The sequence below is a fragment of the Poecilia reticulata genome, linkage group LG18, assembly GCF_000633615.1.
Source record: "Poecilia reticulata strain Guanapo linkage group LG18, Guppy_female_1.0+MT, whole genome shotgun sequence".
Taxonomy (NCBI): domain Eukaryota; kingdom Metazoa; phylum Chordata; class Actinopteri; order Cyprinodontiformes; family Poeciliidae; genus Poecilia; species Poecilia reticulata.
This window is the reverse complement of record NC_024348.1, coordinates 402573-430379: the sequence shown is the minus strand read 5'-3', so window position 1 is coordinate 430379 and position 27807 is coordinate 402573. Positions and strand designations below refer to the sequence as shown.

Below are 27807 nucleotides of genomic sequence, written 5' to 3'. Positions count from 1 at the left end.
TTTTTTAATTCACTAAACACAAAGAAAGCAAAGCAATAATACTTACACCAGCAGACACTTTGTTCTTATTGATCCTACGACGGTTGAGCTGCAAATGCGGTCGTGCACAAGCTTTGATCCAAGCAAGGCTTTCCGTTTCAGATTTTGGAAATCTGTGAATTTTAGTTCCACAAACACGATCAGGATACCTGACATCGCCTGTACAGATACCCCACTGACGGTGGAGAACCATTCTTTATCGAGTCCTGACGCAAAAACTTTCTGTTGGTCTGGTAAGTCCACAATGTACATTAGCATGAGTTTGTGAGCCGGTAACCCACGTGATAGCTGTGCTGTGACGTAAAATGGGCATTAGCCAATGAAAGGCGGGCCCTGTGGTAAGGTCCATGGCGGCTTCTTGACAGACTATGAAAGCGCATTACTGCCACCAACTGGACTGGAGTGTTAAATGAAAGTTGACAGAAAAAAATACATTGTAAAAGTTATTTTTTCAAAAGTTACGTGACAGTATATTTTATTTTTATTATAATTTATTGCTAAAATGTTTTTAGATGTATATATGTTTAATTTACTCAATTCTACTTTGAGCTGTCTCCTTTTTAGTTTATACAGAATATGATTCATAATCCGTGAGTTATATTTAATGCTTAACTAACAAAACTTTAAAAAAAGAATACAAATGTTTATACTCTATCAGAAGGTATCACAAACTTTCAACCATTTTGTTCCTCAATTTAAACTTGAGAGTTAAGCAACTGAATACTGAAAAATCTGTAGTTTCTTAAGTCCTGTATTGTGATGTGGAATGACCACTACCACTCCAATATAGCATGACTCTGGGTCTTTAAAGCAATCAGTGAACATTAACATTAGTTTGAATATTATTCACAAAAATAATTTATGTACAATCTACCACTCTGGAACATGTTTTTTATTTTTATTTTTGATTAAGTTGTGCAATTCCTCCCATCACAAGATAAATCTTCAGATGGGAGGAATGTCAAAGTAAGATCACGTTTCACAAAAGTCTGTTGTATGTAATCATGCATATTCTGCTTTTATATAATAAATTCAACCAAAACTAAGTTTTTCAGTGCTCCTAACACACATGTAATATATATTTTAATGGATAAGAGATTGTTTTAATATTCTTTCTCCAAACATACTTCTTTATGGTGAACAGAAATTAAAAGGGATTAGCTACAAAATGAATAAGAGTCAAAAGGTGGTGCTCAACAGTTGATTTGCATTTGCATGGCTCTCAGCAACTTCATTTAAATACGAAAACCTCTGCTAGGCACAAGGGGAGGTGGGTGATAGGGGAACACGGACACACAGAGTTTTTGTCCATTTTTGGCTGTGTTCGACTGACTAAAACCTCTTGACGAAAGCCCTCAATCTCCATGCGCACAGCAGAACAAGGTGTCAATAGCTGTTGAAAATCCCATTTTTAATGTGTTAATAGTGTCAGAATTGCATGATGGTGCCACACATTCATAATATATTCCAATATGTTTTCAGATGTTAAACTGTCCCTGCAGACCATCATGGTTCTTTGTGCTCCTCTGAGTTGTAGGACGTCTCATCAGTGTCCGTCTTCCTGACTGCCAGTTGGTTTTTACCTTCAGGATGTCCAGAGACCTTCACCTTTCTGAAGCAGGAATTACATGAGCCCCAATGTGCTGACGAAACATTTCTAATTTTAAAAAATGTGTCTGATGTTCTTAGAGTTGAAGTGCATTAACAATCTGTTGTTTTTAACTTCTCAATATGTTTAATTATGATTCATCTGAGGTTCAAGTTATACTGAAAACAAAGCTGTATTCCTTCTGATCTGACTGGTTCTAGATTTAAATAAACCTTCCATGTTTTCACATTTTTGTCTCTAAGAATTAAAAGTTTAAACTCAGTCTTGTTTATCACTAATTAAGGTTACAGGTACTGGACACATTTTCTCACTTTCTTACATTGAAGATTCTCCAGGCAAACAGCTGAACAATGAGCGGATAGAATGATGTATAAAGTAGAAACTAACAAACATGACTTGTATTTTGAGTTCTTGATAATAATGTCAAAATGTTGGTCTGCTGGATAATGTATTCACTTTTGGATACCTTCATTGGTAATCTGCAATTTTAAGTGACAATGAAATATTTATACAATATAATGTTATTTTCACTCTGGCAAAAGCTCCTCACATTTTGGGAGGATTGTATTAGGACCTTGATGCCATACAAACAACAGTAAGTACAACAATGTGTGGAGTTAGTATAAAAAATTAGACTTTGTTCATTAAGAGAAAACAGCATTTATTTTTCTTCTGATTGCCTCAACCCTCTTCATGGAGCTCTGCCATCTCTGCTGGTAGCTGCTTCCTCCTGAAGGAGATCCAGTTGTTCTGACGGTTCTCTTCATCGTTCATCATGTCAGCCATGTTCCTCTTCTTCTGTTCCCTGGAAAAGTAATCAGATGTTATGTCTTGTAACTCATAAATGTAGATAACAGAGTTACTAATGTTGAAATTATATACACAGAAGGAATTATTTAAAACAGACATGTTACTTTATATATATGCAAACACTTTTTTTTTTACCATCCAGACATACAGAATTATAAATAACTGAAATAGTTGTGTAAATTAAAGATCAAACGTAATTACTTGTAAGTTTTAGACCGTTGAAGATATACAGCCATGGATTAAATACCACCAAGGTTCCCTTCAGGCTTATTGTTAATTCTACAATTAATAATTCATAATTTAATTAGAGAACTGATATGTAGCCATTTTACAATAATAGAATATATAACATGTCTTATTATCTTACAATGGGGGAAACTCCGATGCAACAACAGCAAAATGAGAAGCAATAGAAGCACCAAAGATAAGACATAAAAAACAAATGTAGGCCTACAAGCTGTACAATATTGACAGTTATTTAACAGGAATGTGTAACTGAGTATCTTCAGAAAATGCACATATTGTGTTTGAGCAATAAAAATACAGCAGACCTTTGTGTTTTAAATGTCTTCCATGACTGTATGTATGCAACCTTAAATATAGTAACAACCAGACAGATATATCTACAAACTGCTCACCTGGCTGGAGAGCAGCAGCGGCATCAACTGTGTCTGTGTTGGTGTTCACCGTGCAGCGACCTGTTGAGACGCTGTTAGACAAAAGGCCTGTAGTAAAGAGTTACATGTTTGATTCTGTTAAGACACCAAGGTTCATTTCTCATGGAAAATAAATGTTTTCTCAGGCCACAGAGGCATGGTGTGATTTGAGGGAGTGTCTTCAGTCCATATAATCAGCTGCCCTCCTCCTTCTCCTCAGACGCTACAGACTTTTTTAGAAACTCTTCTCAGATGTAATGGTTAAAGCGTCTCCTTTCAGCGCTGAAAGTGAATAAAATAAGTAAAGTCTGAATGCTTTTCTTGGCTGGTTTTATGTTCCGTGTGTCAATACAAATTATGATTCATCGATCGGGATTTCCATTCCCAACAGGCCCCAAAGCGCCCAACGAGGCTTTCCGTTTTCTCCACTACGGTGACAAAAATGACTCATTCCTCACGTCTCCATCGAGCTGCTGCTGAATATTGAAATCTGATGCAAAGAAAAGCAGACATCTTTGTTCACCAATTGTTTGTAACTTCCATCACTTCCGTGTTGCAACAAGTTTGAAACGTTACGCCTTCGTTTTTCTTCTCTCTGCTGCTCCATCTGACCACGCCCACGGCCAATCAGTGAACAAGAGTGAAGCTTGCGTCACCCATGAAAGCAGGGCCGGCCTTGAAAAAATGCCAGTGGAAACGCTGGTAAAGCAGGCCGAGTAGAGCCGAGCAGGTGGAAAAGGGGCATTTGTGTCAGTGTGTGTGCATGTGTGTGTGCGAGGCCAAGGGCTCCTCTGCTACTACTGCAATCTTCGAGTCAGGTATTATAATAAAGAGAACAATCCGTGGGAGAGAGGACACAATGGACTAATAGAGCTCACCCTCTGCCGCCCCCTCCCCTCCCATCATCATGCCCTGTCCAATAAAGCCACATGAGCCAAGCCGGAATTCCCTGGAGGTTTGAATGCCATAACATCCACTACCTTCTGTTTCAAGCATTAATCATCTTTACACACTTCTTCATCACAATCCTCTTTTTATTGTACTGTTAAGAAAATGAATTTAGAATATGTTAGTTTCAAAACTTAACATGTCTTGATTGAAATAGCCTAATTATAGTTTTAAAATTAATAACTTATTCTGCCCTATTGTCCTTTATGTTACCTGTAGATACAGCAGATCATTTCCTAAGATCTTTTGATCTGCCCTTTGTCTGAGTGGCAAACCATCAGGAGAAGTTCCAGCTTTTCACACAGATCCATAAAAAGCCATAAAACAGCAGGAGTTCAGGAGAGTCTCTGCTTCCACGTTATTTAGATGGAGGCGACAAATGGCCTTAGATCTTGGAAGCAGATTGCTTCCAAGATCTGGCTTTGGAGAGGGTCAGAGACAGCTCCTGGTTGGATGAGCAAAGATACGCCTTATTTGAATAAATTAAAGACAAGAATATGCCTTTATTATAAAACTTTCTACATAGGAGTAACAAATTAGATTTTGCTCTTTGCAATTTCTCCAAAGACGTCTTTGCTTTTTGTTCGTCATTTCCATCTTTTGTCTTTTTCCTTCTCTCAGGTAAATTCATGTGTTGTTTGTGCTCTGAGGTTTCTGATGTTATGTGATGTGCTTTTCTGGTGATAGTATTCATCTGTCTTGAATAAATGCTGGTTATTGTGACGCCGTTATCTCTGCGTGATCTCAGTCTTTGCACACAGCATTTTCTGAATCCGGGCATAAGAGAGGATATAACGAGTCAAAAAGTTTTTAAAGTCTTAATAATTTTTCCTCTCTTAATAAAACAATGAAACATTATTGGACTCATGCACATGAATACCTTCACATAGATGATACAGACTGCCCCTCACTGGCAGGGTTGGATTATCAAAAGAAGATGAGCTGAAGTCATTTCTCAGCCTTCCTTCTAGTGAAGCAGCTCACACATGCATCCAATTTCAAAAAGTACGTGGATAATTTTACTGATGAAACAAAACTTAGGACTATGATGACATCCATAAAAAAAAATCATGATTCATATAGCTTACATCAGATGAGAAAAAAAACTCTCTAGTAATGTCTGAAAAATGGTTAAAAATAAAAAAAAATAAAAGTTACAGATAAAATGTTTATGTGGTATTCTATCATGAGGTTTCCAAAATACAGGGTTTTTGCTCAGCTGAAGTTATGTTATACTGGATACAGTTTGTTTAGGGCTCGGTCTCCTGCGACAGACTGGCGACCTGTCCAGGGTGACCCCGCCTCTCGCCCGGTATGCTAGCTGGAGATGGGCACCAGCACCTCCTGACCCCACTGAGGGACAAGGGTGTAAGAAAATGGATGGATGGCTGGATAGGGCTCGGTCTCCTCCCCTTTTTCATATAGAGTATTTTTTTATTCCTGTACTGTAAAATACCTTCAGATCAGATGATAACTAGGCTGACCATTGCTTTCCTGTGATATTCCGCTCTATCCAAATCTTGCCAACTCAGATTCCTTCTGGTAGATTTCCAATCAGCGAACAGAAGGAGTAGTAGTAAACCATGACATTGATTTTCTGCCTGTAGTTTTAGCAATGGCATCAAAGGAAGTGAAGGAAACTGATCAGTCCATGTCAGTCACACTTCAAAAATATTGAATTAACATCACCTTGTTTTGATCAGCACCCTTTTTTCCACAGTGGAGGACGGTTGATTGCAGCACAAGACATTTCAGGTAAGCTTCCTAAAGTTGAACTGCACATTACATAAGTCATGGACAAACATTAGCGACTGGGTAAATTTTTAAATCTCAACACAGTCCATGCCTCCAGAAAGAAATAGTTTCTCAGTAGTTGAGAGACCAGAACTTCTGGATGAAGCAAGGCATAGATGTGCATTTCACATGACATTTACATGTGAAAATTACATGTAAAAACCATGTACTACATAAAAACCGCATGTGTTTTTCACAAATTTTCACATGCGAATGACGTGAATCACATATAAAAGCACATGTATCTAATAATAATAATACATTGTGGTCACCTTACATAATTTAACATAACTTCAGTGTGAATTTTGAATGCCTAGTGATAAAAACCTATGGGATTCCAATGTTTTCACATGTGTATGACATATTTTACATGTGATAAACATGTGCATCTCATCTGTCACGAGATGCACGTTTTTATGTGTCACGTTTTGTATCTTTTCACATCTATACATGTGCATACATATGTGTACCATAGTGTACACATGGTAAAACACACAATGTTTATTCAAACCTTTATTCACATATGAGCTTAAGTGACATCCCATTCCTAATCCATATGACGTTGGTGCACATTTGCAACTAGAACAGCTTCAGCCCTTCAGGGAAGGCTGTCCACAAGATTTAGGAGTGTGTTTATGGGGATATTTGATCATTCTTCCAGAAGTTAATTTGTGAGGTCACATACTAATGTTGGATGAGAAGGCCTGGCTCTCAGTCTCCGCTCTAATTCATCCCAAAGGTGTTTTATCTAGTTGAGGTCAGGACTATGTGCAGGCCAGTCAAGTTCATCCACACCAGACTGTGCTATCATGTCTTTATGGGCCTTGCTTTGTGCACAGTCATGTTGGAAGAGGAAGGGGCCAGCTCCAAACTGTTGCCACAAAGTTGTGAGCATGGAATTGTCCAAAATGTCTTGGTAAGCTGAAGCATTCAGAGTTCCTTTCACTGGAACTAAGTAGCGTGGTTCCGATTCTTTGCATTGCACTTGGTGACGTATGGCTTGGATGCAGCTGCTCGACCATGGGAACTCATTCCATGCAGTTGTCTGCACATTGGTCTAGAGCTAATCTGAAGGCCACAGGATGTTTGGAGGTCTGTAGTGACTGCAGAAAGTTGGCAACCCCTCTGCGGCAGCATGCGCTGACCCTGTTCCGTCTGTTTAAGTGGCCTGAGTTGCTGTCTTTCCCAAACACTTAATTTTATTATAATAAAGCTGACAGTTGACTGAGGAATATTTAGGAGCGAGGAAATTTCACAACTGGATTTCTGGTGTGGACAAGAATTGAGAAACACTGATATAAATCTGCTAAAGACTGATTCAGTCCTTTGATTTTTAGATTGGTAACTCACTCAAGGGCTTTCAAACGCCCTTGCATGAGGTCTGCCTGGCTGAGTGTTGAATATAACTGCTGAAGGACAGGTGGATGACATGAGCCTAATTGTGCTGCAGCGCAGTAGCATGCAGGTGGACCTGATGAAGAAAACCGAGCAGGCAGATGAGCCAGAATCATAACAGTGGGATCTGTATCATAATTAGGGATTGAACAACTTCATATTTTTTAAGGTCAACTACAACATGATAAAAGTCAAGTCGAAGTCGACTAGTTGCGGTGACGTCATAGTGACTTAAGTGCAAAATGCTTCACAGCAATTTGGATGCTTTATCAGCCACATTCACGGCAAATATTTGTTTAAAAAATCCTGCTTTCACTAAGTCTATTATACAGATTTAAAAGAACAAGAGACAGATAATCATCCCAGACTTCTTTGTGAACAGGGTAAAAATTAAAATCTTGTCCTGCAATCACATTCTGTACCTGTAACTGGAATGTCTACTCTTCTGCCAGGTTGGCTCTACGACACCTCATAAAGACTACAATTCCAAAAGTGATTCAAAGACTTACTTAACTAGCTGCACAGCTAATGAGTTTCTAGGATTTTAATCCAGGGGAAAAAGACAGCTACGAGAGATTAGGGGCTGTAAACCCAGAGGGTACAAAAAGAAATCTGAACTGCTGTTTAAAATTAGAAACCATGAAGTGCCAAGTGAAAACAAAGAGCTCAATGCAAACTACAGAAAATACGCAATCATTCTCAATGAACACAAAAAAGTCACATATTAAATGGGAAAGAATGTTTCTGTCTTAGATTTATTTGCTACACTTAAGGGTACAGTTGTAGTGAAGTTTGCCACACAACAAGTCAACTTCATCCATAACAGTGAAAATGTGCTGCTAACCTGTCTGTCAGAGCCTGCCTGGCCTGTTGCTCCCACCACCATGGCTGCGATCATAAATGCTCCCAACCAGGCTCCAACTCCCCCAGGTCAAATATATCCAATGTTTCCAAGCCAACATGGAAGTGTGGCTGCCGCTACTGACATGTGAGTGAGATGGAGAGATGTGTGTGTTGGTGATGGGTTTGGGGGTAGGGGGTGGGGTAGGAAGAACAGTATTGCCGGTAGTGTGTGGATTAGTGCGCAACATGCTGGAGGTATTAACACACTGCAGTGGACTTCACACACAAACACACATGTCTATGCACGACCTCTGAGGGGTGTGTGCATTCTTAAAGGGGATTAGGTGGATAAAAATAGAGAAGACTTTTCAACTGACCTAGAATTCAAATATTGAGACAGAGAAACAATAAAGGGAAGAGTGAACATGTAAACACGTTCACAGTTAGCGAGTCAAGGAGCAAATTCAATAGAAATAAATAAATATTTGAGCTCCAGGTTGGAGATCTCTGAGCTATCCGTCTTAAAAAAGTGAAAAGATCAGAATAAATGTTCAGACCTGGTGTAAAAGTTTTGTGTATGTAACTGACTTGACTTTTAAATCATTTGCTTAAATCAACCCAGCTAACTGAATTTAATTAAGCTCCCTACAGCAAATGTCTTTATCTGAAGCTCTTTTAGCTCCATTCAGAGATTACTTCCATCTAGTAAAGATGTTCATGTTTTAAACCACAGCAAACACAAAGTGGAGTCTAATTCCCTTCCATATCTCAGGACCAGATTAGTGTTCAGGGAACATGTTAATCAAAACTGCCTATCATGGGATTTATATTGCGTCATACCATCATTTGGAGTTTACACTGAGGAACAGGCTCCAATGAAAACCTTTAGTTTTTTCCCCCCTGGGTTGGCTGGATGAAACTGTCACATCAACTTCTAGAGGGCCACAGTGATTATTACAACCAACTATGAAAATAGATCTGGCTATTCTTGGAGGTTCACATATGAGCCATGTCCAAATTCAAGGGCTGCATCCTTCAAAGGCCAGATTTGTAGACCGCTTATGTGACAGTGCGGCGACAAGTCCTGTCCGAATTCAAAGACTCTTTCAAATGCGGCCTTACTTTTCCTCAGATTTGAACAATGGGTCTGGTCTATCTTTCACAACTCACCATATCCCATGACTCATTGCGGGTCCATACCAATGTATTTAATTTATTTCTGAGCAAATCGGTTTGACTGATTAAATTTAAGTCTTCAAATATAGTAGTTTTATTTAGCTGTAATGTCTTATGTGAGATCTGGAGAGTATTAAATTTGTAAACAAATAATTTGATTATATTTATCCTTGTAGAAACGTGCTAAACATGTTTGGACAATTTAGAATCAATCTAACAGATTTCCTTTTCACTTTGAACAGCCTTTACTACAACAGGTGAAGAATAATACAGAAATCAGGAGTAATACATCACTAAAGAACAAACTTCAGCAGTTTTTTTTCCTTCGCCGTTCTGTGCTTCACGCTGTCACAGTTGCTAGGGAACATAAGTTACGCTGAGGTGGACGCTAGACAGCTGACTGAAGGCTAGACCTGTCCAAATTCACAGCTTTTCTCTTCCGGTTTTTGTTTATTTGTGGTCTGCGAAGGACCTGTCCTACATAGACCGGGTCTTTCGAAGGCTGCAGACCCTGAATTTGGACACAGCTATGGATTTGAAATATATTACTTTTTGTGACAGATAAAAAAGTGGTTTAATAATTTTCTGCTGCTGGTGGGCCAATGCATTGTGGTATACCTTGCTGGCCAATCCCTACTGTCATATACACTCACCAGCCACTTTATTGCATACACCTGTCCAACTGCTCATTAATGTAAATGTGGAATTAGCCCATCACATCAAATCAAATAAAATTTTATTTGTATAGCACATTTCAGCAGAAAGACATTTCAAAGTGTTTTACATAACAAAAAAAAAAAAAAACAGTATGTGACATTGAATAAACAGTAAGAAAGAGAGATTTTGAAAAAAAAAAGATTAAAAAAGATAAAAACATTAAAACCCGCACCCCTTTTAGGACTTCAGTTAAATGTCGTTTAACTGGGACTCTAACCCTCTGGGACTTCAGTCAAAAATGTCGTTTCACAAGGACTCCAACCTCTAGGTTTTTAGTTGAAACGCTGTCAACTGGGACTCTAAACCCCGTAGGACTTTAGTTAAATGTTGTTTAACTGGGACTCTAACCCACGTTTTTTATGTGTGGGACAGTAACCGCGCCTCTCCGGGGGGGCTTTACATCACATGGCAGCAAGTTAATGCATTTAGCCATGTAGACACAACCAAGGCGATATGCTGCAGTTTAAACCAAGCATCAGAACGGGAAAGAAAGGTGGTTAAAGTGATTTTGAATGTGACATGGTTGTTGGTGCCAGACAGGCTGGTCTGAGTATTTCAGAAACTGCTGATCTACTGGAATTTTCCATGCACAACCATCTCTAGGGTTTAGTTCTGTGGGCGCAAATACCTTGTTGATGCCAGAGGTCAGAGGAGAATGGCCAGACTGGTTCGAGCTGATAGAATGGCAACAGTAACTCAACCACTCATTACAACCGAGGTATGCAGAAGAGTCTCTCTGACTTCTGTCAACTAAGAACAGGAAACTGAGACCACAATTCGCACAGGCTCACCAAAATTGGACAATGGAAGATTGGAAAAACGTTGCCTGGTCTGACAAGTCTCGATTTCTGCTGCAACATTCGGCTGGTAGGGTCAGAATTTGGTGTCAACATCATGAAAGCATGGATGCATCATGCCTTGTATCAACGGTTCAGGCTGGTGGTGGTGCACATCAAAGTGTGTGGCAGATATTTTCCTGGTACACTTTGAGTCCATTAGTACCAATTGAGCATCATGTCAACACAATCACCAGATGTGGTGGAACAGGAGATTTTCATCATGGATGCGCAGCTGATAAATCTGCAGCAACTGCATGATGCTATCATATCAATATGGACCAGAGTCTGAGGAATGTTTTCAGAACCGTGTTGAACCTATGCCACGAAGGATTAACTTAAGGCAGTTCTGAAGACAAAAGGGAGTCCAACCCAGTACTAGCAAGGTGTATCTATCAGAGGTGGGAACTCGAGTCGTTAAAATCACGACTTGAGACTTGACTTGAAAAAATGCTCAAAGTCTCGGACTTGACTTTGACTTTCATGCCATTGACATGGAACTTGACTCGACTTGAAGCCGTTTACTTGAAAAGACTTGATATTTTTTACTCAGTCTTAAAATTTAATTCTCATTCCGTATCAATATGCGCAGACCGTCCCTCTGTTTTTCTTCTCTCCTCATGTATCTATGTGTGTGTAGCTGCAGCACAACCAATGAAATTAACAGGATTTGGACATTTAAAAAAACGCGGCGCTCGAATATGCTTCCGCGAGTAATTTCTTTCGGCTACGTAGGTTATGAACTTTAGAATAAAAAACCAACTGCAACTTGTAAAACATGTAAGAAGAGAATATCGGATGGAGATGCCACGACGTCCAACTTTGTCCGGCATTTGAAGCTTCACAAAGACGGTAGGTGGCCCTTTTCTTTTGCTGTAAGATAGTTGACTTTAGCTAACTTCGTGTTAGCATGTGTGCTCCGGGTTAAATTGGTGATGGTTTACCATAAATCCGGTCCTTCAAATGCCTCCACARATAATGTKCACCGTGTTATTAGCTCAGGAAGCCGGTGGATAGTGAGCGGGGCTCCGGAACAGAAAGCAGATTCTGGACCTGAACTCAGGGAACAGAGTCTCTCTGTCCATCATGATGATGAGCCGGTCCAGTAKCATCTAAGGATGGTTGGTGTRTTTGAAGACATCTACGTTGGGAAATTATATTGACAATATATTGTTTACTGCAGTCAGTGCATTAAGTCAACTGTTTTTGACTTAATGCACTGACCGACGCGACTGTCACATGTCCACAGAACCCATTTCCAAGTAGCTTTGCTGGAAAAACAAATAAATAAAAAAAATCCTTTTTTTGGTCATCTTTCAAAAAAATTCTGTAAAAATAAAAATGGTACAATCTGACTGACCCTGAATATAACACTAAGTGGGATAGTTAACTGAGTAAGACATAAAATAATGAGCTCATTATTTTGTGTTTAGTGATTCTGACCAGCTTGATTCAMACAACATGTTTTTATCAATATTGATGTGAAATTGGCTGTAGATTTAACCCACTTGGCCTGACAGTTATTTATTTTACCATCACATCCAAATTCAAAACCACTTCACTTTATTTGCAATGATTTTGATTCTTTCATGTGGTTTATTTGTTAAAACAGACCAAATACAGTGACTGTCCCAAATAAATTTTGTGTTTAGAATATCTGGCTCATATTTACGGAGGAATGAAACTAACATACTTACAAATAAAAGCAGAAAAATAAATGCACCAGACCTTCCTGAGTTTACTTGTGATAACTTCATATGTATTTATTTCATTTTTTTAAAACTTATTTTTATTGAATATCAAGTTTAACAGAACTGCGCAATAAAGAGGTCCAATTTAAAAATGTTTTTTATACTTTGTGTTCAGCTGCACATGTTCTATCATTTGAGATAAATACAGATTTTAAAAAGAACAAATGGTCTATTATTTGAATTTTATGTATAATTGCAAATTATAAAAAACGACTCAAAATGACTTGAAATTAAAGGTTCTCAACTTGAGACTTGACTCGGACTTGAAGACAGAGACTTGAGACTTACAACACAGTGACTTGGTCACACCACTGTATAAACCAATAGCCTCAACAGATTCAATTATTGCAACATATATAGTCTAATAAAGTTATATATAAATAAAGTTATATATAATCTAACTTTATATTAGACACTGCTTGCTTCAGCACGCAGTGTGACACTTATCACTTATCAATCAAAGCATATATTTATGCTTTTATTTCTTATCAAAATATATTTTTACTTTTATTTTTATATTCTTTAATTTATATATTTCTACTTTTATTTTTATATTGATTCTTTTATTTATATATTTCTACTTTTATTTTCTATTGATTCTTTCATTTATTATATTGGATATATATTTATTATTTTATTGATATATTGATTCTTTTATTTATATATTTATTCTTTTATTTATATATGAGGTGTGCCAATGGGATTAGTGGGAACAAAAGTGATGCTGGGTGGCAGGGCACAATGAGCGCACCCACTACAGAACTAAGCTAACTGGATTAGCCTCAACCACTGCAGGCAGACTGTCATTAAGGCCTCATGGCTTCATGCCTACAAACCCACATATGGACTCTGGTGCCAGAAAGGGAAAGTCTAAAAACAAGACATGGAAGGAGCTGTATGACTGAGATGTTAGGATAGAGATGCAGTAGTGGGGGTGAGGGATTAAAGGGAAGATTAAGTGAAGGGAGGACCTGACTAAAGAGTGAAAGCAAACATGTTTTTATCTCAACCGAAGCAGTCATTGTAGAGCCTGTCACAAAAAAAATATTTGGAATGAAAAGACGGAGCATATTTCCTGTCTGTTGGTCAGTTTGCCTTTTCACTAATTTGCACAAATACTTCATTTGAATTTAATCTCTGGTCCTCAGACAAAAATCCAGCAGACTGGACTTCCTTCAGCAGCTCAGGAAGTCCAACCTGCCATAGTTGCTGCTGCTCATCTTCTCTCCTGCATTATTCTATTTATTACACATCCATCTGGGTGTGTAATAGTAGATGGTCAAGCAAAGTGGTGAGCTATGGGAATATCTGACCATTTTGTCAGGAGAACATCTACAAAGTGATGTTGGACATGGAGTCATGGTTCTGCTCTAATTCTGACTTCTGGGTAAAGGCCAGGAGTCTGTGCAGAAAGTCAAGTTCTGCCAAACTGTTCCCACAATGTTGGGAGCATGAAATCATTTAAAAGTTCTAGGCATGCTGAAGCATTAAGAGCTAATTGCACTGATACTAATTGCTGGAACCCAACTTGACTGTAGTTCAACGTGTCAAGTTGAACTACTTTCTGATTTCAAGATTTTACAAGTTCAATTCCAGCTTCCAGTATTACATAAATTCAGTCACTTAACCATTAACTAGTGCTGTAGTCAAAACCACCTAAGTCAGGGGTGACCAAACTTTTTGAGACCAAAGATCTACTTTTTCTCTCACCACCCACCTGAGATCTACCTCATGACACAAAGACATAAAAATTGCATATTAAACTCTATTGACTTATTTTATATGCGAATATACATTGGTTATAGCAGAAATAATAAAATGACAGAAAACCTAATCTCCTCAGTGAGATTCTGACACTGGGAGGTTGTTACTGGTTTCTCAGTTAGAAGCTGGTTTCAAACCTGACACCAGCAGGTGTCAGTCAGTCCTGGTGGATCTGAAATTTGGTTTGATGACCTCAATATGAGAAACTACAGACTGACGCGAGGAACCAAAGAGCCCAGTAAAGGTAAAAGCAAATCTTATAAAGTTGGGATATAATTAATTTCATTTCACATAATTATCGCGGTAGAATTTGTTAAAACTTAATGAAATATATTTGTCCTATTTGATGTTTGTTGTGACATAGACTCACAAACAAACGAGATAATTAGTCCAAATTTGTCATTTATTGAATGTTCAGAAACTACAGCAGGTGTGAAGAGCCACAGCAAAGGTAAAACAACCTGAACAAACGATCAACTCAAAACCATTCCTACCTTTTTACTCTTTTCACACCTGTTGCCGTGGCAACCGCCTGCGTCCCCATTCAGGCTAAGCAGCGATTACTTTAAAAACACAACATTCAGTCCGTTGCAATATCAGGTTTCCAGGCTTGATATTTATTTCTTGATTATTAATAAGCCTCTCATGAACACAGCGGTGGTTGAACAGTGTTAAGAAAATAAATTTAAAACTTAACCATATGTTCAATATTAGATAAAATGAAGTGTTTTAAATAAGAAAATTCTCTCCAAATTATATCCATGGTTTAATTAGCGTAATCTCTTATGTAGGATAGTTCTATTGAAACATATTACACTACGTTGAATTAAAATAACTTAGCTTGTAGTTCTTTATAATTTAAAACACAGCTAGTCTCTCTGTGGACCAAGCAGGCATTCACAGTTGGTCGTGGCTCTATGTGTGAGTTTAACCTTTTGACCATTTTGATGAGATTTAACAGCTGGTGTAAAACAATCTGGTCCTGCCAACAGAGTAGAGCTTCCTCTGGGAGGGTCATAAAAAACATCTGTCTTCATTCATTTTGAATTAACACTTCTTTGATCTTAGAAACAGGTTTTTACTGGAACATAGTCAACTAGATTTAAATGAACTAGCTAATGACAGTCCCCTAATTTGAATACAGCAAATCCTATACCTTTAAAAGTATAGGACCCGGAACCTTAAGATCAGATCGCTCCAGGGTTACCTGTGATGCTGTCTCCGGGGAACGGTGCGGCGGTGAAATGGTTCCCTGTAACGTTTGTGGATGACTGACGAGTGAGGTAAATATTGAATTGGATGCTGGTCTGTGATTTTATTGAATTCTGTCAGTTTCATTAGTGGTTTGTCTAATAAATGTTATGTTTGGACTTGGGAAAACGTTTGTCTTGTCTTTATGGTTCAGCTGATACGGTGACGGCATCAAGGAATCTGGGCAGAGGAGAGAATAAAATGAGTCAAAAGATTTTAATTCTTCCTCTTCTGATTAAAATTAACAACAGCTAATTTAAACTCCTGCTCTACTCGTCAGTCGGTCTTTGAGTCACTTTTTTTTTGTTAATGAACAGAAACTCACTGAATTATGCAACACCTTGTCGAAACAATAATTACTGAAATTATTAATTTTAACATGTTTCGTTTATTTTAATAATTATTCCTTTTTAATGAAGCTACAAATGTTTAGGATCTTAGTGAATATTTTTGATAAGTCTGTCAGAAGAGGAAGTGCTGGTCTCGCGTCCTAGCGGCGTTCAGTTTGTCACCCACTGCCCTGCCAGCATGCCTGTGTGGGCCCCATGTGGGGAAAAGGAGGGTAGACCAGATGGGTCCCATATGTGTTTTTCCGCGGATTCCACTCCCACATGGTTTGTCCATTTATGGCCCATGTGGGGCCCACGTTTGCCTGTGGCCCTACATGAGCAAACCCATGTGGGGCCACCATGGAACTCGCGGACAAACCCATATGGGACCCATCTGGTCTACCCTCCTTTTCCCCACATGGGGCCCACACAGGCATGCTGGCAGGGTGCCGAGATCGACTCAAAACCTTTCCGCGATCAACTGGTCGATCAAAATTGACGTATTGGGCACCCCTGTTCTAGACAATGTGCTGAAGGGCTGCAAGCCTCGTTGGAGTTAGCTAAACTGCTAAGTCTGACACGCTTCTCCGCTTTTGCAAAAGACAAGTCTTTATGGCCTTATGATCTTTTCAGAACCTAATACCAGTTTTCCTGTAGTCTTTTGAGTTGACATTCTTTTGCTTTCAAGTGGAAGTAAACCAAGGTGCAGTATGAGTGAATGAGAGATCTGATTTTAAGTGGAGCAAGATTGTTTGGAAGGCTAAGGCTTTTGTTGTAGGTGCAATCAATTCATCTGGGGAAGGAAAACAGTCAACATTGGGTAGACTATTAATACAATAAGATAAATTGTCCAGGTGATTGTCCTTAATACTATGAAAAGTTACAGTGGGGCAAAAAAGTATTTCGTCAGCCACCAATTGTGCAAGTTCTCCCACTTAAAAAGATGAGAGAGGCCTGTAATTTTCATCATAGATGTACCTCAACTATGAGACAACGGGAGAAAAAAAAATCCAGAAAATCACATTTTCTGATTTTTAAAGAATTTATTGGCAATATATGGTGGAAAATAAGTATTTGGTCAGCTACAAACAAGCAAGATTTCAGGCTCTCACAGCCGTGTAACTTCTTCTGTAAGAGGCTCCTCTGTCCTCCACTTGTTACCTGTATTAATGGCACCTATTTGAACTTGTTATCAGTATAAAACACACCTGTCCACAACCTCAAACAGTCACACTCTAAACTCCACCATGGCCAAAACTAGAGAGCTGTCAAAGGACACCCGAAACAAAATTATAAACCTGCACCTAGCTGGGAATACTGAATCTGCAATAGGTAAACAGCTTGGTGTAAAGAAATCAACTGTGGGATCAATTATTAGAAAATGGAACAAGACCACTGATAATCTCCCTCGATCTGGGGCTCCACCAAGATCACACCCCGTGGGGTCAAAATGATCACAAGAACGGTGAGCAAAAATCCAGAACCACACGGGGGAACCTAGTGAATGACCTGCAGAGAGCTGGGACCAAAGTAACAAAGGCTACCATCAGTAACACACTACGCCGCCAGGGACTCAAACCTGCAGTGCCAGACGTTCCCCCTGCTTAAGCCAGGACATGTCAAGGCCCGTCTCAAGTTTGCTAGAGAGCATTTGGATGATCCAGAAGATGACTGGGAGAATATCATATGGTCAGATGAAACCAAAGTAGAACTTTTTGGTCAAAACTCTACTCGTCGTGTTTGGAGGAGAATGAATGCTGAGTTGCATCCAAAGAMCACCATGCCTACTGTGAAGCATGGGGGTGGCAGCATCATGCTTTAGGGCTGTTTTTCTGCCAAGGGACCAGGACGACTGATCCGTGTAAAGGAAGGAATGAATGGGGCCATGTATCGTCACATTTTGAGTGAAAACCTCCTTCCATCAACAAGGGCATTGAAGGTGAAACGTGGCTGGGTCTTTCAGCAGGACGATGATCCCAAACACACCACCCGGGTAACGAAGGAGTGGCTTCGTAAGAAGCATTTCAGGGTCCTGGAGTGGCCTAGCCAGTCTCCAGATGTCAACCCCATAGAAAACCTGTGGAGGGAGTTGAAAGTCCGTGTTGTCCAGCGACAGCCCCAGAACATCACAGCTCTAGAGAAGATCTGCATGGAGGAATGGGCCAAAATACCCCTTTTGTCTCTCGTAGTTGAGGTATATCTATGATGAAAATTACAGGCCTCTCTCATCTTTTTAAGTGGGAGAACTTGCACAATTGGTGGCTGACTAAATACTTTTTTGCCCCACTGTATATTGCATGGGAGGTTAGATTTAGAACGAGAAATATTAACTCCAAATGATACAAACATGTGATCTGAAAAGAGCAAGGAATCCGCTTTACAGTCAGTGGGTAATATCTCCTGAGCAACAAATTAAATCCAAGACATCTCATTTAAAAGGTGTGGGGAAATTGGTGTATTGCTGGAGTCCAAAACGGTCCAAGCAGGATATGAAGGCTTTGGTAAGAGGAGTTCACATGAATGTTAAAATTTCCAAGAAGTATTATGTTTGGTGAGATTGTAGAAAGATGTGAAAGGAATCCAGCAAGCTCAGTAATAAAATCTCTGTTATATTTTGGACAGTGGGAGTTGGTCCAGAGAGCTGTCATACAGTTGCTTCAAATGAATGACAGACAGGAACAGTTTACACGCTCTACCCTCCACTTCGCACCGTAGATTATCACAAGATAATCGATTATTTTGTGATAATCGCGAGGTTGAGCGATGTAAACAAACCCTGGAGGAGTAGCGTCATTGAGTGGAGCAAAGTCATTCAGCAGTTGCCACTTTTCAGTTAAGCACAAAAAAAATTTACTTTTGGTCAGAGATTATATCCTGCACAAGATACCCTTTACTCATGAACAAGCGGTTGTTGAACAGACTGAAATTGATGGTTTTATTGTGACTGACAACTGTGTTAGCTGACCGAGTCAGGCGGGCCAACACACTGTACTGTAACGAAAAGAAAAGGTGTTGGACAATAGAGTGGATAAAAGAACCACAGCAAATACAGCGGCAATTCTATTTGCAGTTGTGTTTTTTTGTTTATCCCATTTGTGTTTTTAGATTGTTTTCTGTTAAGCTTCAGTTAAATAGTATTTGCTGTTTTAATGTTTACAATTACATTGAGAACAATAGGCACAAAATAATGGATACAAGTCCAGTTAACTAATTTTAAAACCAGGCATTAATCAATGTTTTACTAGTTACAATTAAAATTTACCTGTAATACGTGGCTAGTGTCAGCGTCAAGCCCTGACTGAATGAATATCATTATAACCTATTTATGTCATGTTAATGATGAACAGGTGAAAAGTTACCGGGTTTATCAACTGCAGCAACTTCGCTCCAACTCCTCTCCTTGTCATTTCTGTGGATACTCTTTGCACAAAATGTTGAATGAACAGTCATGTTTTCACATATCACCTCCGATGTCCACGTGGCTTTGTCAGCTGTTTTGGATTCTCCTCCATGCTTTGAGGGGAAAGCATGGAGGAGAATCTGTGCTTTCTGATTGGCCAACCTGTCACATTCAACAGGCTGTTCTCACTTCCAGGCGAGAAAACTACACATTACTTCCGCAAACACCGAGCAGTAATCAGTTAAACCCTGATTTACAGTAATCTCTCTCACACACTTGAGTACCCACATCTGTTCTTAATATCAGTCTTTAATAAGACCTAACGACAACATAAAAATAATGTAAATATTATAGCTTCAGTATTGACGTAGTAGATTAGGAAGTACAATCACCTTCAAATAGCAAAAATCCCAAAATAATTGAGATTCCAACTAAACATGCTTATAACTGCCTACCTTAATAATGTAAACACCAAATTTACCTTAAAATGCATTACTATGCATTTTAAGGTATGCATAGTAATGCATACTAGGTATGCACTACTATGCATACCTAGTATGCATAGTATTACTATGCATAGTATTACTATGCATACCTAGTATGCATAGTAATACTATGCATAGTATTACTATGCATACCTAGTATGCATAGTAATACTATGCATAGTATAGTATTAGTACTATACTATAAAAGTACTATACATAGTACTTATGCAAAGTATGCATAGTACTATACATACTATGCATTAGTATGCATAGTAATGCATACTAATGCATAGTATGTATAGTACTATGCATAGTACTAATGCATAGTACTATACATACTATGCATTACTATGCATAGTAATGCATAGTAATGCTAGTATGCATAGTAGTATGCATACTATTAGTATGCATACTACTAGTATGCATAATACTATGCATACTACTAGTATGCATAGTAGTACTATGCATACTACTATGCATAGTAATGCATACTATGCATTACTATGCTTTACTAAAATGCATAGTAATGCATTTTAAGTGGAAACTGTCTTGGCACAACTGCATAGCTAGCATCCATGGTCATCCTTATGTCTGCTCTTGGTGGCACATTCAATCGGCACCAAGGAAAATAAATGGCACTCCTGGATTGGTTGCTTTCTGAGCGCCACCAATAGTATGTCAAGGGGAACTTTGACAAAGGATGTCATGTATTGAAGCTGCAATTTCCTTCGAATATTTTAAATGTTCTCAAGAAAAAAAGTTTGTCGCTCAAAACAATAAATAGGAGCTGCTTTTCAACCCAAAGTAGAAAAAAGAGAAGCATCACTCCCAGAGGTCTTATGTGATGGATTATGACTGTACAGGTTTTGAAACAGACACTGCTAAGTTACAGATGCACAATTTGTGTCCCAACGTAAAGCAGCCAGGGAAGTTAATGCTGTAGGCCACCATAATGGTGTGTTTGTGAGATGCAGTGAGCCTATATAAGCATGGGGGAGGGGAGTACATCAATAATTCATTCATTGATCTTGAATGCTCCCTGCTGCCAAATGCTTTGCCTCTGCTTTCACCAACAATTTAATTTGTAGTTTCAGCATTACTGTCTTTCTTACCTGTCTCAGCCAGAGGCCTTGCTTTCCCTCAACCTAAGTCATGCAAAAAGATATTCAGAGTAAAGTGACTGCTTCTTCTGATTTGTCACTCCAGCAACTTTGTCAAGATAAATTAGCTAATTTAGGCATCTAATAAGTCTATTAGGTGTATGCAAACTTCTGTTTTCAATCTCTGCACTTTTAGAAAAAAAATTATTTTCAGAATAATAAAAAAAAAATAACACCAAGAGTTCTCTGATTAGATCACACCTTAGAAATGGAGGAATCAAAACAGCTAGCAACTTTATAACCGGTGGTGTCAGGAGTCACAATGAGAGTTTGATTCAGCCATCCAGTCCATGATGGAAACATAGCTACTGCCTTTCTGAAATCAAAGTTGTTTATGCTCATTTTGAAGTATCACATTAAGAAACGGCAAAATTCAAAACAACTTCCTAAACTTTCCTAAAAAGGTTTTACACCAAGTTGAGGGTGTGAACAGTGCCACCGGAGTGACTGGTGAGAGGCACTCCAGGTTGGGAAGGGATGGGATGCATGCATATGATTAGAAAGGCATGTAAGAGCAGACTTCAGTGCCTTGCCCAGTGGCACATCAACCCATGGAAGAAGAAAGCTGAAGTTCAAGATGACTGCTCAACCCATTGACTCAGTCACTCCATAGGGCAAGACAAAAGATAACACTAGTCAGATGTTGCTTGCAGCTGAGATGTTCCCCAAAACATATTGGACACAACTTGACATTGTAGACCGCTTTTTGTTGTTGGGAGCTCCAAAATCATCAATCAAATTGTGTGTGACAATGAATGACCAAAGATCACAGATTTCAATACACCATCAGGTATTTTTGAAATTGACAAAATACTTTGTCCATTTTGGCCAATAATCAATCAATCAATCAATCAATCAATCAATCAATCAATCAATCAATCAATCAATCAATCAATCAATCAATCAATCAATCAATCAATCAATCAATACTTTATTTTGGTTAATTGCCCTCATTAAACACATGACACAAACAAAACAACAATAAACAAACCCATAATTTATCAAAAAAGGAATAGGCCAAGCTTGTTCTTGCCTACCCTATTTATACAACAACCTACCAAGATATCTTCACAATACATATATAAATCTACAGCGCAAGATGTTATCATTTTACATTTTAGAGATCTTTTAAAGCTCACCAAGAAAGGACATAACTTAAAATCATCATTCAATTCATTCCATAGTTTCACACCAATAACTGAAACGCATCTAGACTTTATCTGGCTCTTCTGTTTTGCACATTGAAATATAAACAAACCTCACAAATTATATTTATTCCCTCTTCAATAATTTCTGTATACCAGAAGATCTTTGTTCAATGCTTTATACATTATTTTTAGTATTTTTATATAAACAATATCTTTAAATATTAATATATTACTTTGAAAGAAGAGTTTATCAGTTGGTTCACGGTATCCCAGCTTATTAATAAAATGTAGCTTTTTTGCAACTTAACTAATACATCAATGTTTGTTTTACTTGCATTTCCCCAGATTTCTGAGCAATAAGACAAATAATAAGGCATAACCAAAGAGGAAAATATAGTATGCAGGCCTTTAACATTTACTAAATCTTTTATTTTAAACAACATTAAATAGTTTTTGCAACTCTATTTCTAATACATTCTATTAGATGCTTCCAACTAAGTTTATCGTCTATAATAATTTCTAAGAATTTTGTCATTTTTGTCAGGAAAAGTTCCAGTTAAAAAACGATCTGTTACAAATATAAGTGAGAGGTTTACTAATACTATAAATTACCTCTTTCACAATAGCCATGTCAATATCATTGCAATCTTTGGATTTCTGCACAGTGGCACAGTTGGTAGAGCTGTTGCCTTGCAGCAAGAAGGTTCTGGGTTCAATTCCTGGCCCCGGTCTTTCTGCATGGAGTTTGCATGTTCTCCCTGTGCATGGTGGGTTTTCTCCGGTTTCCTCCCACAGTCCAAAAACATGACTGTCAGGTTAATTGTCCTCTCCAAATTGTCCCTAGGTGTGAGTGTGTGTGTGCATGGTTGTGTGTCTCTGTGTTGCCCTGTGACAGACTGGCGACCTGTCCAGGTGACCCCGCCTCTCACCTGGAATGTTAGCTGGAGAGGCAGCAGCAACCCTCCTGACCTCACTGAGGGACAAGGGTGTAAGAAGATGGATGGATTTCTTATTTTTACATTTTTTAACTACATCTATTACGTCACTTTCACTCACTATTCCCAGAAACATTGTATTAATATTATCAATGTTATTAAATTTATAATTATGTTTTCCATCTCTAGCCTTTGGCAATTCATTTACTAAATTAGGACCAATATTAACAAAGTACTTATTAAAGATTTCTACAATATCCTCAGTTTTTTTCCACTGTAGTCTTATGTTTAATACATATTGGAAAATCTCTCTTTGTTATTTTTAATAATACTATTAATTGTATTCCAAGTACCCTTAATATCATTGCTGTATTTTTGCAGTAGCCTATCATAATTCTGTTTTTATTTCCTCAGCACTGTTAACTTATTTTTTATATTTTTCTTCTTTTTCCTGTGTTGGGCAATTAATGAAATCCGTATACAACTCGTTTTTCTTTATACATGCTTTCTCCAAACTCTTTGTCATCCAGGGAGTCGATCTATTTTTGTATGTTTGTTTATATTCTTTAAGGGGACAATAATAATTATAAATTCTTTCAAATATTTCCAAAAACATATATGACTCATTAACATCATCAACATAAACATTTTGCCAATTATAGTTCAATAATTCTACTCTCATTTCTTCCACAGCTTCAGGTGATTTTACTCTCACTAAATTAGTAATTTGCTTTGTGACATTTAAATTAAACTGATTGCTAATATCTAACATAGTAAACACTGGCAAATGACCAGTTATATCTGTGACCAACAATCCACTTTTTGCTTTCACATTGAACTCATTTATAAAAATATTACCAATCAAAGACACACCGTCTTTAGTTATGTGTGTAGGTCTTAAAAATAATGGATAGAAACCTAAACCAAACATAGTATTTATAAATTGTTGTTTTAGTATGCTCATTATATGCAACAAATCAATGTTAAAATCTCCACAAATAAAAGTAAACTTTTCATTGTGCCTTTCATACATCTCTAATATTTTCTTACTAAACTCATCTATGGATGAGCCAGGAGTTTGATAAACACAACTAGTTAACATATGACCAGATCTATTACCCTCAATTTTAACAGATAAACATTCCATCAAGTTATCAACTGAAAATGTCATGTTAGCAATAACAGTACATCTTCATCCAGACCTAACAAACAGTGCAACACCATCTCCCCTTTTGTTTAACCTATTCTGACTAAACATTTGATATCCATCTAAACCATCCAGCAGATCATTTCCCTTAGTAATCCAGGTTTCTAATAATCACACTGTTTGAAGCTGATGCAACTGTAGTGTATCAAAAACACACTGCATGTTCAAAAATTGTAAGGGACTTGCACAAACCCAGCTGCATAACCGTTTTAACAAAAAGCCTCGATTCCAACCCATAACACACTACATTAAACAATTTAATAAATGCCAGAGTGCCTGGTTTCTTTCTTCTGGCAGAATCAAGCACATCCAACAGAGACTGGACAGATAGGAGGTTGGAAGAAAGAGGTCAACGTTAAAGGCCAAGACACACCACTTGCGTCCAAATCTTCACACACTGTTCCGATTTTTTAAAGACAGATTCAAAACCAGTGGACCCGAGAGATTAAGTATTCACACAAAAGCATGCATTAGAAATCCCACCAGCGAAAACAGTCTGACAATAAATCAAAATTGCTTGAACAAGCTTAGATAAGAATACAGTTTCACACTTTCATTTCTTTTTGTACTTCTTATCTCCTGCCTTGGCTAGCAAAATTTTTTTTCTCAGTAAAATTACTTAGTTTGTATCATCCCCTAAATGGATGTGCTTTACTTTGCCACCATGCCTCACTTTGTCTCACTCATGAGATTCCCATCAAATTACAGTGCAGTTTTAAACCAAGATTGGTCAGACAGTCTGAGAAGCAGTCACAGGCAATCATGAGCAGTCTGCAAGCCCAAATTAACTTTAACGGGTTCTAATTTACCATTGGATCAGATGTCAAAATGGATCCGATGAGTTCTGGCCTAAAGACTGCAGAATGTAACTTTTGTAAAGTATACATCTCTTATATATTTATTTATAACTGTCACATTTCGTGAGAGTATGTTATTAGACAGATAATCTGTGAAAAGATCAACCACCACCTCCTCCCTTAGCTACTATTTTTAAACTGGCCAACACTGTAATATTAAAAAAATAAAGTAACATTGTTAAACTTTGTATACTGCAATTCTGTGAAAGAAAGAAAAAAAGAACACAGTACTACACAATGTTTGTGGAAGTTTACCCTTAAAGGTTAATATTTTTTTTATAGTTTTCATGGTGTTCCGTGTTTCTACAATAATCTATGAATTATTGAGACCAGTGCAGTTATACAAGGGGGGAACGGGACACAATGCCATTTGAGACTGATTGACAGACCCGCCTCCTGGCTCTGATTGGTTGTTTCTAGCTAGCACTGGGAGACGGCACAGGAGATTTACGTTTTCACAGATTGTCTGTCTCAAACTGTCATGACAGTGACAGATTCAACAAATATATTCAAAAATATTTTTTTATAAATTTGATATAAACAGCAACATCGCATAATTTTAGCAAAACATTTCTAATGTGAAGCTGCTTGATGTTAGTTGCCATTTCATTTGGACTGCTAAACTGGCTGTTGACTTGCCTGGGGTATACCAGAAAATAAATAGATAAAAAAGGAAGAGAACTACTATAATTTTCTGTTGGTTTAACACGTCATAAAAGACATCTAAACCACTGACTTGAGAATAAATATAAATTACACAAACTGAATTTAAAGATGGTCTAAGAATATAAAAATATTCAGGGAGCAAATTATATTTTTATAGAACAAAACATAAAAAAGATCTATACTGAGGGGAAATTATTCACCAAGATTAAAAATTAGCATAAAATGTACAGATATCATACGAGTACTGGATTTGATGAACACAAATGTTTTGATACCCTGAGTTAGGTAATATGCATGAATAAAATGCTATAGAATTTAGACTTAAGGACTTCAGAATTTAGAGACTGTTCTCTCACCATTCATTTTCACTCTGCACAGTTCAGACTTCCAGGACAAGTTTAAACTAATGTCATCTACACAAACACTCAGATGACTCTGCAGTTGTCGGTTGTATCAGTGATGGACAAGAAGTTGAGTAGAGAGCTGGTGGAGCACTTTGTGTCATAGTGTGGAAACAATCATCTCATCTTGAATGTGAACAAAACAAAGGAGATGATTGTAGATTTCAGGAGGACCAGGGTCAGGTCAAACCCAATTTCCATCTTGAGAAAAGAAGTGGAAATGGTTGAGAAATATAAATACCTTAGTGTTGGCCTTGACAACAAACTGGACTGGAGACACAACAGTAAGTAACAGAAGCATCAGAACCAGGGACCTAAAAAGGCTCATTAGGGATGTAAAGAAGGCTGGTTCTGTTCTGGGGACAACTGTTTAACCTCTGGAGATGACAATGCACAGACGGATTCTTCATAGAATCAAGAAAATTATGGGCAACAGTGGCTTCTTCAGAGTCAGTGCAGTACAGACTGCTGCAGAAGATCTTTCCTGCCAACAGCCATCACCATCTTCAATAACTCTGAAAAATCTAAATTAATGAGTTACAACATTTAGTTTCCTTTTGGGATTAATAAAGTATTTTTGAATTAAAAATTTCTAACATGCCTTTCTGATCATAAAAATGTGTCCCACTAGAGGTTGGCAGAAGGCTGCATGCCTTAGGTGCTGCAGAAATCAGATAAGCTGTCAAACATGCCATCAACACTGTGAGGAGGCTGATCAAAGTTAATAACAGGCACACAAAGAGCGACAGAGTAGCAGAGCAGGGACCCACCCTGTCAGTGTGTGAGAGGAGCCTCCTCCTCTCCCTCCTCCTACTACTACATGGAGGAGTCCACGACAACAACACAGGGAAGAGAGGAGGTCCAGCTAGCCTCAGCAGGTCCAGCTAGCCTGATCGAAAAAGCTTCATGTTGCCCAAAGATGGAGACAGGAGCCATCAAGGCAGGATATCACGTAAAAACAGCACAATAAACCCCATAATCTGCTCCACCTGCTCCACCTCTCCATCCCCACACCCAGCACCATGTGCAACCCCGTCCATCCACTTACCTTCTTGGGTCTCTTTCTCCTCTGCCCCAGCCCATTGATGCGATCGCTGGGGTCCAGCCTGTAGGAGTGGTTGTCCTCACTCATCCTGTCCCCCCCAGCACCAAAACAACCAACTCACTCCAGTTTACTCTTCTAGATTTTAGTCCCTTTTCTCTTCCTGTCCACCCCTCTGTGTGAAAAGAAGCGCCTGTCTCTTGTCTTCAGTCCTCACTCTACGGCTGAGCCAAGCACCGACCCAGCCAGAATAAGGGTGGGGGGAGGATTGGTCGGGGAGAGGGGCAAGGGGGAGGGAGCACAATGGTGTTGCCATGGTAGCAGCTGCCACCACTGTTTATCTGGAAACCTCACCAAGATACTTGTGTTCGTGTGTACACACACAAACACAAGTGGTAGTCGCATGCGAGTGTGTTTGTGTATGCGTGCGTATGTGTGTGTGAGCTTCTCTTTCTGTTTTCATTCAAGCAACTATGGAATGATCCAAATAGGACAACAGCATAATTGATGATCAATGTGTAAAATGTAAAATAAATAAATATGAGAAGACATTTCCAGTGAAGGAATGAAAGCACAAAGAAGCATTCA

General features: G+C 38.4%; 1 protein-coding gene across 2 annotated transcripts in view; it reads right to left on the bottom strand.

Annotated features, from left to right (window-relative positions):
• ank2b (ankyrin 2b, neuronal) overlaps window positions 1–27487 on the bottom strand; it is a 206942-nt gene extending 179455 nt beyond the window's left edge. The window contains exon 1 of one of the 2 annotated variants that reach the window (XM_008434870.2): window positions 27226–27487. In XM_008434870.2, coding sequence (XP_008433092.1) covers window positions 27226–27309 — 84 coding nt within the window. In that variant the 5' untranslated portion in view covers window positions 27310–27487. Of the gene's footprint in view, window positions 1–8095; window positions 8252–27225 lie in introns of those variants that run through there. The other variant, XM_008434873.2, reaches the window with a different exon arrangement.
• Between the last annotated feature and the right edge of the window lie 320 nt (window positions 27488–27807).